The sequence below is a fragment of the Capricornis sumatraensis genome, chromosome 8, assembly GCF_032405125.1.
Source record: "Capricornis sumatraensis isolate serow.1 chromosome 8, serow.2, whole genome shotgun sequence".
Taxonomy (NCBI): Eukaryota; Metazoa; Chordata; class Mammalia; order Artiodactyla; family Bovidae; genus Capricornis; species Capricornis sumatraensis.
The window spans coordinates 94,039,351-94,052,754 of NC_091076.1; the positions used below are offsets into that span (position 1 = coordinate 94,039,351).

General features: G+C 55.1%; 2 protein-coding genes across 7 annotated transcripts in view; one reads left to right on the top strand and one right to left on the bottom strand.

Annotated features, from left to right (window-relative positions):
- The first annotated feature begins 2,104 nt into the window (after positions 1 to 2,104).
- Positions 2,105 to 6,824, top strand: G6PC3 (glucose-6-phosphatase catalytic subunit 3). 2 transcript variants are annotated; one of them, XM_068977952.1, is made up of 6 exons: positions 2,105 to 2,404; positions 4,748 to 4,854; positions 5,262 to 5,352; positions 5,541 to 5,659; positions 5,839 to 5,980; positions 6,199 to 6,824. In XM_068977952.1, the coding sequence occupies exons 1-6, from the start codon at positions 2,187 to 2,189 to the stop codon at positions 6,560 to 6,562; spliced, it is 1,041 nt and encodes a 346-aa protein (XP_068834053.1). In that variant the 5' UTR covers positions 2,105 to 2,186; the 3' UTR covers positions 6,563 to 6,824. The 2 variants fall into 2 exon arrangements, with proteins under 2 accessions (XP_068834053.1, XP_068834054.1); XM_068977953.1 differs by lacking the exon at positions 5,541 to 5,659 and having other exon boundaries at positions 6,199 to 6,342.
- A 1,897-nt stretch (positions 6,825 to 8,721) lies between these two features.
- The window catches only part of HDAC5 (histone deacetylase 5), a 36,973-nt gene continuing 32,290 nt past the window's right edge, over positions 8,722 to 13,404 (bottom strand). For all 5 annotated transcript variants that reach the window (XM_068976657.1, XM_068976653.1, XM_068976656.1 and 2 more), the window contains 11 exons: positions 12,972 to 13,021; positions 12,722 to 12,829; positions 12,244 to 12,299; positions 12,022 to 12,109; positions 11,051 to 11,170; positions 10,696 to 10,793; positions 10,415 to 10,533; positions 9,592 to 9,725; positions 9,234 to 9,318; positions 8,926 to 9,091; positions 8,722 to 8,836 (listed from right to left, as the gene is read on the bottom strand). In XM_068976657.1, coding sequence (XP_068832758.1) covers positions 8,797 to 8,836; positions 8,926 to 9,091; positions 9,234 to 9,318; positions 9,592 to 9,725; positions 10,415 to 10,533; positions 10,696 to 10,793; positions 11,051 to 11,170; positions 12,022 to 12,109; positions 12,244 to 12,299; positions 12,722 to 12,829; positions 12,972 to 13,021 — 1,064 coding nt within the window. In that variant the 3' untranslated portion in view covers positions 8,722 to 8,796. The remainder of the gene's footprint in view (positions 8,837 to 8,925; positions 9,092 to 9,233; positions 9,319 to 9,591; positions 9,726 to 10,414; positions 10,534 to 10,695; positions 10,794 to 11,050; positions 11,171 to 12,021; positions 12,110 to 12,243; positions 12,300 to 12,721; positions 12,830 to 12,971; positions 13,022 to 13,404) is intronic.

Below are 13,404 nucleotides of genomic sequence, written 5' to 3' on the forward strand. Positions count from 1 at the left end.
TCCTTCTGTACTATCTATTGAGTATCCAACAACCCTTCGATGTAGGAATCGATATCCTCATTTTACAGATGAAGAAACTAAGTCTTAGACTAAACTTTGCCAGGGTTGCACAACTAGCAAGGATTCAGTCTGTTTCCAAAAATGGTGCCATTAACTTTTATGCTGTATTAGGTAACACTTCACATAGTAGTTAGGAGGAGTGGAAGATAATGAAATAATGTGTACAAATGCATGACATGTAGTTACTACGTGGTAGTTTCTCCAGGATCACCCATTACCGTTGAAACTCAAGATGCTTCCCCATCACCTCTCCAGAGCCAGGAGGAGCAGTGGTAGTGTCAAAGGAAGCCTTGGGGCAAGAGTTTTGCCCCCCCCCCATTAACGACTATCTAATATACAAAACAGTTTTCTTAACATGTAAGTATGATGCAGATGTATTTTCAACCCTAATATCAACAGTCGCCACCCCTAACCCAACTACCCCTCCACTATAGAAATTCTAGAGCCTCATGTAACAACAGGCAGAGAAGATGGCAAAGGACCAGTCCTGACACTATTTAACATGAACAAATTTCAAAAGTGTTTTCATTCCTTGCAAGGGACTTCAACTTCATATTACTACAATCATTGTAACAGAAATAAGTATATTTGGGCTTATTTCAGAGAAGTTTCATGTCTCCCCCATAACAAGTCATATGTAACTGCCACTCAGCTTTTCATGTACATTGTGATTATAGGTTCTCAGGCACAGAGCCAGGCACTGTTAGGAAAAGCTTTCTGGAAGAAGTGAAAAATCTGAGACCTGATGGACAAGCAGGGAGATTGGCCAGGTACCAGCAAGAGGGAACTGCAGATGCCAGGACCCATAAAAGGAAAGAGCTTGGTGATTCCAGGGAGCATAAAGTAGCTTAGAAATATATCATTAAACTGAGTGTGGGACTGGACTGATAAAGGCTATCTTAGCTTGAGCACAAGCAAACTTTCAAAAGACTTAGAAAATGTGAATTTTTTCCTTGGGGCAATTGAAAAACATTTAGCAAGGGAATGAAATATGAATCCAGATTCCCTTCCCCATAAGTTTTTAGTTAGTGAAATTAATCTCTTTCCAATTAGAACCCAGATTTATATCCTTACTTTCACCTCTCAAAGAACTCATGAAGAATAAAGTTGCTTGAGGTAGGGAAGCAACCACTTCAACAATCTCCCCCACCTCAACTCTGCCTCTAGGTAAGACCTCACCTAGACTAGCTGAGATTTCCGTTTTCTGTGTGTGTTCCTCCAGAGGATTATTCTAATTTTTGTCGTAGGTGTGTGCTCCTTCTCCTCCCTCACCATCCTAGCTATCTCAAGGTTTACCTCCCCAGAGGGGTTTTGGAAGCCAAGATGACAGGATGACGAAAGGAGAGGGGCAAAGCGAGCTTAGAACTGGGAGGAAGTGTGACATAAGTCTATGCTACGTGTAAGAACTCTCAAGCCTTCAGGAACGACCGACCCCTCAAAATCAAGAGGCTGATCTGTTGGCCACCAAATCAACAACGGATGAATTCAAGCAGGAAAGTCTTGGACTGGCGGGTCGGCTTAGCCACCTGTGTGTGCAAATTAAGGGTCCCACTTCAGCGCTGACTGGGGATGCTTGGCTTCCCGGAGCAAGGGTTGTCTCTACCCTTCTCTCCAAGACATCTCCAAATGTCTTTGGAGGGTAGCGGTACTGGAGGAGAAAAGTCTGGTCCGGAAGGAACCCTTGCTCTGGATATTACATGTCCGTCTTCACAGCAGCAAAGTAAGGACCCTGGACACACCGCCGATCCTCAGGTTAGTCTGTCCCATGACCCGGAAGAGCAGCAAGAGCCGCCTCTACGCCCTACGTCCACGTGCCGGCAATAGCAGCCACGTGGGGCTCTGCGGAAACGCCTTCGCAAAGATTTGTCCCCTACGCTGCCCAGTAGAGAGGAAGGGCTGGGAACAGCGCAGGAGGAAACGGTACCGGCTGGAGGCTCGGCTCGCGCGAACCTAGGGCTGCGAGGGGCGGGGTCGAGGGCGGGGTTTTCACTGGTCCCCGCCAGGGGGCGGGGCCTCAGTTCCGAAGGGTGGGCTCTGGAGGGCAGTGAGTAGCAGTTTACTCGTCGCCTGGACTCCTCGGCTTCCGCCCTGCATCAAACCCTGGCCGCACCAGCCCGGGAGTCGCCATGGAGTCCACGCTGGGCGCGGGCATCGCGATGGCCGAGGCGCTGCAGAACCAGCTGCCCTGGTTGGAGAACGTGTGGCTCTGGGTCACCTTTCTGGGCGACCCCAAGAGCCTCTTTCTGTTCTACTTCCCCGCGGCCTACTATGCGTCTCGCCGGGTGGGCATTGCGGTGCTCTGGATCAGCCTCGTCACCGAATGGCTCAACCTCGTCTTCAAGTGGTGAGACAGCGAAGCCCTCCGGCGGCCTGGCCCCCCACCCCCAAGGGCCCTGAGCCTTGTGCAGACCCTGATTCTTCTCAGAAACTGCCTCAAAGGCCTGGCTCCCCCCTCCACCCCTACCCCCACCCCCAGGAAAACTTAAGACCTCCCCACCCCTACCCCATGGCCACTGACTTTTCCTCTTTGAGCATCTTTGTCCATCTTGAACTCAGACCTCAGAGTCCCCATCCTAATCATTAGACTAGTGTTTAACGGGCCTGATCAGATAAATCACTTAAGGGGGCGTGTTTAAAATGCAAATATCCCATCCCACCCCCGACATACTGATTCTGAAACTCCAGGGGAGAGCCTGGGAATCTGTATTTTTTAAAAACATCAATGATGACTTAAGTAGCAGAAGGTCCTGCTTCTCAACTCACTCTTTGATTCATTTCTTCATTCATTTATTTAATAGAGTTTTTAAGAAGCTTGCTTTGTGCCAGGCTTCAACACTGGCTTTTCAGGACAGAAAAGGCTTCCAAGTTAAGGTGTGGTCACCGGGCCATGGCCATCAACATAAGGAGCATTTGAAAACTTGCCAGAAATGCAGAATCTCAGGCTCCAGGTGGGAGCTCCTGAATCATTATTACATTTTAGCAAGGACCCCAAGTGGTTCATGTGCACAGTAAATTTCAAAAAGCACTGGGGCTAAAGCTTTGCTTTTTAGGGAACACTTTCTCTTCTTGCTTTTCACGTTCATTCACTAGTAGGCTCTGACACAGACTCAGGCAAGTGGGTAGGGCCCTTGGGGCTTATCTCTTTGTGCCACCTGTTCTTTTGGGTGCAGAAGGGAGCTATACTTCCCGCTGGGCATGCAACTGCACCTCTCCTCACCTCACCATCTATTGCCATATTGCCAGCCTGGGGGAGGGAAGGGGGTTTCATAGGAGGCACTTGAATGGGCTAGAATGACTTGCTGAAAAACCAAATACCTTCCCTTCCACTTCTCTCTACCAGGGCTTCATCCCTACTATAAACAGTAAAGCAGTTGTCTAATCATTTCCTTCCTACTGAGTTGCCCTTTGCTTTGTGCTGTTCTCCCTCGGAGTCTGTATCAGCCTTCCCTTCTCGTCCTGTTCCCCTAAGACCATTGATTCCCACATGGCAAAGCCCCTATTCATTTCCTAAGTATATGTTGAGTATCTGGTGTGTGAACCAGGCTCAGTTTTTGGCGGGGAGAGGCAGGTCCCTGTCCCAGCCCTTGGCTTCCTGGTCAGCATCTCTGCTATTCTCCCAGCCTTTTCTTTTTCTGGCCATAGCAGCCTTTTAGTCTGCTGTGTGTTTTCCAGGGTCCAGCGAAGCACCTAGCTAAGCCAAGGGATTTTAAACTGTTTTGTCTTCTTTATTCTCCCTCAGCTTCCCTGTGCATTCCCCGCCTCCGTTTTGTTTTGTTTTTAATAGAAGGACTTTATTTATTTATTATTTTGGCCACACTAGGTCTTCACTGTGGCGTGGGGGCTCTTAATTGTGGTGCATGGGCTTTCTCTAGCTAAGGCACATGGGCTTCTCCTTGGGGGATGCTCAGGCTTCTCTTGCTGCGGCGTGTGGGTTCAGTCACTGCAGCACATGGGCTTAGTTGCCCTGCAGCATGTGGGATCTTAATTCCCCAACCAGGGATTAGACCCATATCCCCTGTGTTAGAAGGCGGACCACCAGGGAAGTCCCTCCCCCTTTTCTTATATTTGTTTTATTTATTAGTTGGCTGTGTCAGGTCCTAGTTGTAGCACATAGTATCTTTAGTTGCAGCACGCACATTGTTAGTTGCAGCAAGGGGATTCTAGTTCCCTAACCAGGGATCATACCTGGACCTCCTGCATTGGGTGTGTAGAGTCTTAGCCCCTGGACCACCAGGGAAGCCCCACCCCCACTACCATTTTCAAACATGAGAGACTTTCCTAAGTAACTGAGGCTGGAATTTGGGAAATAGAGAAAAGAGAAGCAGCAGAGTGAGGGTCTGGGAAGGAGAGGGAGAGTCAGGTCCCGGGCTCTCTGTAAATGACAAGAGCAGAGCTGGCCTTGCAGTGGGAGGCATAAGGATGGGACTTTTGAGCATCTCAGAGCATGCCCACACACACCACAATCTCTTGCCTCCTTATCACTTTTTTAAAAAATGCACACTTTCTCCTGTTCCAAGATAAAAAAACCGTGGCAAGGCAGTGACCCAGAATCAGATGTCCTCTCTGATTCCACCCTATAAGCCCTTCAGAGTATTCCAGGTGTCCATCTGCCTCACCCCCATTCCCCTGGCCTTTGTGTGTGTATGTATGTATGTATGTATGTATAATGGCATCTGCTCTCTTCTAGGTTTCTCTTTGGAGACAGGCCCTTTTGGTGGGTCCATGAGTCTGGGTACTATAGCCAGGCTCCAGCCCAGGTTCACCAGTTCCCCTCTTCTTGTGAAACTGGCCCAGGTGAGAAGCCCCAAACTTCCCTCGCCCAATGTGGTTAGTGTTTGGTGAGTGTTCAGTAGTACTTTTCAGCTGGGACCACCTAATCATCAGAGGCCTAGTCTCCCAGTTACTGGACCAGAGAAAGAAACCCAGGGAAGAAACGTAGGAGAAAAACGCCCATGCCAGTGTGCCAGTTACTCACCTTGTATTGACTAGAGCTAGGTTGTCAAGGCAGAAGTCTGACAGCAGTGACTGCAGGCTGGGTGGGGGGTGGGGAGGCTTCAGGGCAGAGGGAGCTATGGCCAGTGCTGGAGGAAGGCTCTCTCGTGGCCACAGGGAGGCAGCTGTGTTGAGCTATCACCAGGTGCACCTGGGCTCCCACCAAACTTAGCTCCCACCACGAACTGAGTTTCTGAATCCCCCGGCAGGCAGCCCTTCTGGACACTGTATGATCACAGGAGCAGCCCTCTGGCCCATAATGACGGCCATCTCTTCCCAGATGGCCACTCGGGCCCACAGGTACACCTTGGCATTGCCCACCAGTGGGGGTGGGGTGATGGTACCCTGGACCCAAAAGCCCTGCAGCAGGGTGGCCTGAGAGCTGGAGTTCTGGGGACCCCAGGTTATTTGGTCCAAGTGCCTGGGTGCTCGGGGAAGCCCAGCAGTGCATGGACATCTCGTGAACCATCTGCTTCTCTTCTTTTTAGCCGCTGGGTGAGGGTGATTCCTAGCTTGGCTTATTGCACCTTCCTGCTGGCGGTCGGCCTATCTCGGGTCTTCCTCTTAGCACATTTCCCTCACCAGGTGTTGGCTGGCTTAATAACCGGTGAGCCACTGGGGCAACGGGGTGGACCCGGAGGGTGCCATTGACAGTGGGAGGACCAGTGTATGATCTTCCCATTGTACGGCCAACCCCAAGTCCCCCTTCTGACAAACTACCCTGCTGTTTGGGGTGAGGGTCATATCCCCAAACTCCTTGAAGCTGCTGTCACCCTGCTTCCCTAGGTGCTGTCCTGGGCTGGCTGATGACCCCCCAGGTGCCCATGGAGCGGGAGCTAAGTTTCTATGGATTGACCTCGCTGGCCCTCTTGCTGGGTGCCAGCCTCATCTACTGGGCCCTCTTTACACTGGGCCTGGATCTTTCGTGGTAAGTTCTGCTTTGAAGCTTGGGGAAGTAGGAGCCTGTCCTGCCTCCCCTATATCTGGCCTGGTGGCTCTCTGGTTCGCTGTTGTTCAATAGGGACACATTACTAGTTCACATACAGTCTCCTGAACATGGCGGTAGACCCCAAACGGATAGAAAGCCATCAGCCCTCTGGGTCCCAGAGGACCACCTCTCCTGGCAAAGACTCTTGCTCTCCACAGGTCCATCAACCTAGCCTCTAAGTGGTGTGAGCGGCCCGAGTGGGTGCACTTGGACAGCCGACCTTTTGCCTCCCTGAGTCGTGACTCAGGGGCTGCCCTGGGTCTGGGCATCGCTCTGCACTCTCCCTGCTATGCCCAGGTACGGCGGGCACACCTGGGATATGGCCAGAAACTAGCCTGCCTTGTGCTGGCCATGGGGCTGCTGGGCCCTCTGAACTGGCTGGGCTACCCACCTCAGATCAGCCTTTTCTACATCTTCAATTTCCTCAAGTACACCCTCTGGCCATGCCTGGTCCTGGCCCTCGTACCCTGGCTGGTACACACATTCAGTGCCCAGGAAGCACCACCCATCCGCTCTTCCTGACTCTAGGTGCCTCCTGCACCCACCTCCCCTCACAAAGCTTGTGCTCTGTGACCTCCACCCTTGGGAGGCAGCTCCGTCCACTTCCAGCCCCCAGCGAGCCCTGCTCATGTTGAATTTTCTAGTTCTCCCACCACCTGGTCACAGCCCCAAAGAGGGGCCTTTTCTCTCCCAGGAAGTTCCTCCTGCCTTCCCTCGCAAGTCCCCGAAGAGCAAAGGCAACAGTGAGAACAGTGGGTTACTGTAACACTGTGAGGGGCTCGGAGCAGCCCCAATAAAGCCCTTCCACACCTCTGGACTCCTCTCTTGCCTCTGTGCACACCTCCACCAGACTTGGCTACGCACATGCAGGGCAACCCTTGACAGACCGCTTGTTCTGCACCCACTCCAACCCTGTGCCCACAGAGGCTGAGAGTCAGAAGGAAAAGCAAGCCCTTTAGCCCTGGGCCCCCTTCCTACCACCACCACCTCAGCCACACAGAGGTCCCAGGAGATTCTGTGGCTACGTTCAGGGAACCCTGTTCTTTAACCTACAGGACAGAGATCCCACTCCCTCCCACCCCAGCCTCTGTTTCCTAAATTGTTTAGTCCAGGGACTGGAGAAAAGAAGAGTAGGAAGCCCAGAGAACAGAGACATTGGCCCCAGAAGGCATTGCCAGAAACAAGTTTATTTCCACGAGGACACACAGTGTAACAGGTTACAGGATACTTAACTGAAATCTATGTCCAGGGAAACAAAGCAGGGCGTGGGTTTACATGAGAACCAGACAGGCCATGGGAAGAGGGAGGGGAAGGGGCCCAGAGCTGGGGCTCAGCCCCACACCCCAGGAAGATCTCGAACACACAACACGCAAGACACGGTGCATGATAAACCTGTGGTGATGGGACTCCTGCCCCTCCCCTGGCTCCCTCAACCCTGCTCAGGCCCCCATTAGGATAATAAATATGTAAACAGATTGGTGGGGCCCTGGGGAGGGGAAGAAGGAAAGAATATGCGGGGTTCGGGAGAAGGAGGGAGGAAGACTTAGCCCCCCAGGAGCTTCTTCCCATCTTTGGTTTCCCATAGGCTGGACAGCATTCCCTAAAAGTCTTGTGGGCTCCTAGCCCTGGAAACAAGGCTAGGCCGGGCTCCTGGGAGAGAAAAGTACAGCTCCCAGCCTCATCCAGCTCTTAGTTTCCCTGGGCGTGGTCCACTAAGGAAGCCCAGAGGAAGGGAAGCTAAAGCTGAGGGCAGGCTCCTGGGTTCTGTCCCTGCTCCTTCTGGAACCCGCACCCACTCTCACCCTCCCCAGGCTTCAAAGCCAAAGGTCCTAGGAGGGAGTTGGGCCCTGACCCTTCTGCTTGCAGTATGCTGGGTGGCTGGGGAAATCTGGTCCTGAACAGCAGGGGGGCTCTCGCCAGCCTGGAGTCCCCCTGCAGGGACCACCTTCTCCCCTTCCTCAGACCGTGCTAGCAGAGGGGCAGGGAGGCCGACAGATTACAAGGGGGAGCAGGCCTGGTTCCGCAGCTCCTCTTGGTCCCGTAGAACCCGAGAGTCCAGCCCCCTCCCTCCCCAAAAACTTTCCCTCTCTCCAGCCCCTCAGCAGGGGAAACAGGACCTAAGGAGAGCAAGGCAAGGCTGCCCTGCCCACAGACCTCAGGCCCACATCCTAGAGCACAGAGCTGAGGCCAGGAGAAAGATGGAGGAGAAGGGGGCTCTGTGGAGATGGTGAGGACACCAGGAAAAATGGTGAGAATCGCAGGGCAGGAGCCCACCTCCCCTCCCCTCCACATCTTAAGACTGTAGAGAGACCCTCGGGATCCTCCCCTGGGGCTGGAGAGGGGAGGAAGGTGAAATTAAGGCATTTCTCCCTAAGTCAGCTGAAGCCAAGGCACCAAACTTGCTGTTCCCTCCTCACTTAGGGAGCCCCCAGAGCCAGAAGGTGCTTTCTGGGCCCCGTCCCCACCTTGAGTTGGCCCAGGCTCCAGGGGGAACAAGGACAGGACGCAGGAAGTGGGTGTGGGAAAGCACATGGGAAAAGGCCTAGACGGGGTACCCCTCACCCCTCAGAAAGAATAAACTTCTGAGACCTGGGCCACGGAGGCAGAAGAGGGGCCTGAGGCAGCTTAGGGGAGCAGCAGGGGCGAGGCTGAGAGACCCACACAGCACACGTTGTTGAATGTGTGACTTTTTGTTTTTAATAGAAAAAATAAACAAAATCACAATGATGAAGCCCAGAGAGATGGGGGCCAGGGCGTCACAGGGCAGGCTCCTGTTCCATAGGCTCCTCTGCCGGCCTGTGGGGACAAGCACAGAGAGAGGTGTTGAGGCAATGGTCGGGCGTGGGGTGGCTTGGGCGAGGGCTGCGAGATGGGGGCACGCCTACCTGGGGCTGTGCTCCCGGGCCGCAGCCGCCTGGGCCTGCTCGGCCCCCACCGACAGCAAGGCCATGGCACTCACAGTCTCAGCCTCCTCTGTCTCACCTGCCTGGGCCTCCCGCAGGGAACGGCCTAGGCCAGCCGCGAACCTCTGCACACAGCTCCAGTGTTTGCCTGTGGATGAGGGGTGGCCAGGGGGTCAAGGAGGGGCAGAAACCCCCAACCGTATGGACTTCCCCAGCCCTGGCGTGCACTCAGGTTTTTTGCCTCTACTCAGCAAGTTGGGGCCTGAGCCCCTCTGCCTGTCCCCACGTACTCTGGATCTCGATGACTTTCTCCAGCGTGGCCACTGCATTGACGTTGGGCTTTTGCTGCAAGACTGCCTCGTCCAAGGGCTGTAGCTGGCAGGGGAAAGAACAAGCTTCGGGTTGGGAGTGGCCATGGCTGCCCCTCTAACCACTCCAGTCAGCCCCATGACAGGGGCAAGCATAGCCTTTTGAGAAACCTCTATTCAGAAAGCCTTCTCTGGCTACCAGCTATCCTTGGGAACCAAAAAAGAGAAAAACCTCCCCAAGGACCCTGGGTGCTACCTGACCTGGGAAAGGGTCCCTCCCCAACCCCGCTGGCCCCTGCCTACCAGCCCACTTCCCCCAGCCCTTCTGTGCGCCCCTTACCTCCACGCTGAGCAGCGCCGAGACACAGGCCTCAGAGGCATCACAGATGGCGGTCAGGTCGTGGCCTCCCTCCAGGGCCAGCACCACCCGGCCCCCTGCCAGCGTCATCAGCTGCCTGGTCAAGTGGCCAAAACCTTCAGGGATGGGTGAAAGGAGGATGAAATGGTTAATGAAAGAAAGTCAACTCAAAAAAAAAAGTAAGAAAGGAGAGGAAAAAGAAACACAAGAGATGAGACGAACAGCACAAAATGCGATGGTGGCTTTAAACCTAAACAGATATCCATAATACTCAATGTCGTGGATTGAATGTCCCATTAAAGACAAAATGAAGAGACTAAGACTAATCCAGTTACACATCTCCTAAGGAGTATCATGAGAAACCACCATTGAAACACGCAGAGTCATCACTCTACAGCTTCATGAGGAGGTACACTCCCCCACTGCAGAAGGAGAATGGAGGATGCTGCCAGGAGGACTCCAAGTCTTAGACCTGCCCCAGCGTTCCTCCCAGGGCTTCCCAGGTGGTGCCAGTGGTAAAGAACCCGCCCACCACTGCAGGAGACATAAGAAAAGTGGGTTCAATCCCTGGGTCGGGAAGCTCCCCTGGAGAAGGAAATGGCAAACCACTCCAGGAAAGTACTCTTGCCTGGAGAATCCTATGGACAGAGGAGCCTAGTGGACTGCAGTCCACAGAGTTGCCAAAGGGCTGGACACAACTGAAGCAACTTGGCATGCAAGCACGCACAGCACTCCTCCCAGCTTCCCACTCGTCCCCACCATCTTCACTGCTCCATAGCCTCCCTCAATCCCCCAGCAGGCTCACATCTGGCGGTGACAGAGTAGCCACCCAGCGGAGACAGGTGTCCCTCAACAGCATCAAAGCCAGCAGAGACCAGGACCACATCAGGTGAGAACTCGTGGGCAATGGGCATCACCACTGTCCTGCAAAGGGAGGGCCCGAGCTGACCCTGGCAGGTGACTCGGCCAGGCCTATCTCCCCACAGGGCTGACCCCTCCACCCAGACCAAACTGCATGCTTTCTGCCCCTCCCACAGCAGGCCCCAGGGGCTCCCACCTCTCCCCGCGCTCTTCTGAAGTCCCCACCTGAAGGCTGTTAGGTACTCCACGTCTCCGATGGGGGGGTCCACACCTCCTGTCCATGCCACATTCACATTGTACCCCACGCCCGGCCCTCCGCCAACCTGGCAGCACGGTGGGGGGGTAGGGGGTTACTCTCACTGCCTGGGGAGCCCAGACGTTGCCCCGCCCTCAGCCCTGCCTCCAGCCCTTACTCCACTGACCTCTGTTCTGCATGGAGGGGCAGCTGGCCGGCGTGGTCCTCCCACTAGGAGCCCAGACTCCCCAGGTTACCAGCACCACCACGGGCCTCCACGGCTCCCTGCCAGGTCCCATTCTGCTACCTCCCCGCGGGCCCTGAGTTTGAGCCCAGGAGCTGTACCTCTTCAGGAGCCCCGGAGCCCGGAAAGAAGTTCCCATTGTCATAGCGATGCAGGGAGATGTAGAGCACGGAGGGATCGTTGTAAAATGCTTGCTGGGTGCCGTTGCCATGGTGAATGTCCTAGTGGGGAGGGGTGGAAGCATCAGGAGAAACGACCTAGGCTCTGACCCAAAGGTCAAAATTCAGCTTGCCCCCAACCCTCACCCTATGGTGAACTCTGGGGGTGAAGCTTGCCCCTAGATACAGGGCATCCATGTTCCATTCACAATGAAATCCCCCCACGCTTCTTTAACCAGGGTCCGTGGGCCGGGATGTGGCACTGCACAGAGGAGACGCAAAGCCAGGGGATGAATGGTGGTGGCTCCCTGTGCAAGGCCCCTCCGCTCAGCACAGAGGGGGACAGTAAGGTTAGGCAGGAACTGAAACATTCTGAAGAAGAATCCAGCGTGATGAACCCTGAAGCCCAAGCTAGGCTTTAAAGAAATCAGATCCCTTCTTGCCAAGGCTTGCTCCTGGCTACTCCCTAGCTCACAGGGAGCAGCAGGGGCCTCTCCCTCTGCCGAGAGACACAGGGGTGGAGAAGCTAAGTGACCTTAGTTGGGTGAGTCCACCAACAGCCCCGTGTCTCCATTTATCAAATAGACATCCCACTTCTTAGGAAGCGAGGTGTCCATGAAGCAGTACTATGTCAACCCCCAGTCAAGAGGGGGTCTAGCAGTGGCAGGGGGTCTCTCTATCACTCAAGGCAAAAAGACCTCCTCGGCTGTTCAAGGCTGAGGGGGATGGGGGGGGAGTGGCTAAAACCACTTTCGAGTCTCCCCCAGTGAAGAGGGAGCCCCAGGGGACTGGGAGGGCTGGGCTAACACCCCAGAGTCAGCACCCCAGCCCATTCCAGCCCCTGAGGATGAAGGGACGGGATTGGGGTGGGGGCTTCCTGAAGGCTGACCCTGGTCCCGCCAGGCACTGCCTACCCAGTCCACGATGAGAACCTTGCCCACGTTCAACTTCTGCTGCAGGAGCTTGGTTGTAATAGCTACTGAGTTGAAGAAGCAGAATCCCCTGTGGGGTGGGGAAGAAGAGGGCAGGACGTCAGCCTTACTGGATGTTCACTCTGGGAGCCACAGTGTTGGCTCTGCTGAGAGGGAGAGGTGGTGAGGGTGGCGGGTCCAGGGCAGGGCTGAGCTGGCACTCACATGGCTGTGGATTCTTCCGCGTGGTGTCCTGGGGGCCGGATGATGGCAAATCCATTCTGAAGAGGTATGGACAGGGGGACAGAGACGAGAGGCAGACAGGCGGGCAAGGTGGCCACGGATCGGAGTAGACACAGAAGAAGAGAAAAGCCAGGAAAAGAACACGTGAGAAACATCAGTCACACAACCTTTAGGAGTGTGGCCAGCCGAGGGCGGCATGGGTCAGAAGCGACCTTCTGTAGCCTCAAGACCCACAAGAGCGCCAGACGTTAGTGCCTCGTGGTCGTCTCTCTTTACCCCTCACCCCCTAGTCTGCCTGGAGCTGTCACCTCCTCCTCACACCTGCACCTGAGAGGTGAGATTACAGAGGATGGTGCCCCACTGGTGGGAAAGCTGAGGTTGCCCCATTCCCTGCTGCTCAGGCAGCAGGACCAAGTCGTTCCCCCCCAACCCCCGCCCTGGCCAGCCTGCACTCACTCACCTTGAGCTCCCCTGCGGCCACCTTGAATGCCAGCTCCACCAGGCAGCCCACCGCCATGCGCACGGCGCTGGAGGAGTGCATCTCGTTCCACACAGTGTCGCTGTCCACCTGCAGGGGCAGGAGAGTGGGCTTCAGTGTGCCCCTTGAATGGGGAGGGAAAGAAGGGGGGTGCAACCATGGTGGGGGGAGAGGGAGGGGCTGGAGCTGGGAGCACCACTGACCCAACACCATAGGCGGGTGCCCTACTCACCCCAATGCCCCCGCAAGGCAGCATGGCGTACATCTTCTGGCTGATGGGGCCTGCAGGGGAGAGGTACTGAGCTATTCTAGAAGGCGCCTCCACTGCCAGGGCCGCGGGTGGGCATGTGCAGTGGGCAAGGAGCTCAGTCACAGGCAAAGAAGGGCAGACCCCAGCAGAGAACAGCCCACTGCCCACCCACGCCAGGTGGGAGATGACTGTCCCCCATCCTGAGGGGTGATCCTTCCCCGGGGCAGGTGGCGGGGAGAAAGGGGCCTGACAGGTGAGGCAGAAGGGCACAGCCCATCACAGCTCATTGCCAGGCCTGACCGGTCTCCTGCCCTCCTGCACGCACCCCACCCACATGCTGTAGTCTGTGTGAATGGCGCCCTCTGGAGGCGTATGATGTGGCAGCCATGTCCCTGGAGACCCACCTGCCTATCAG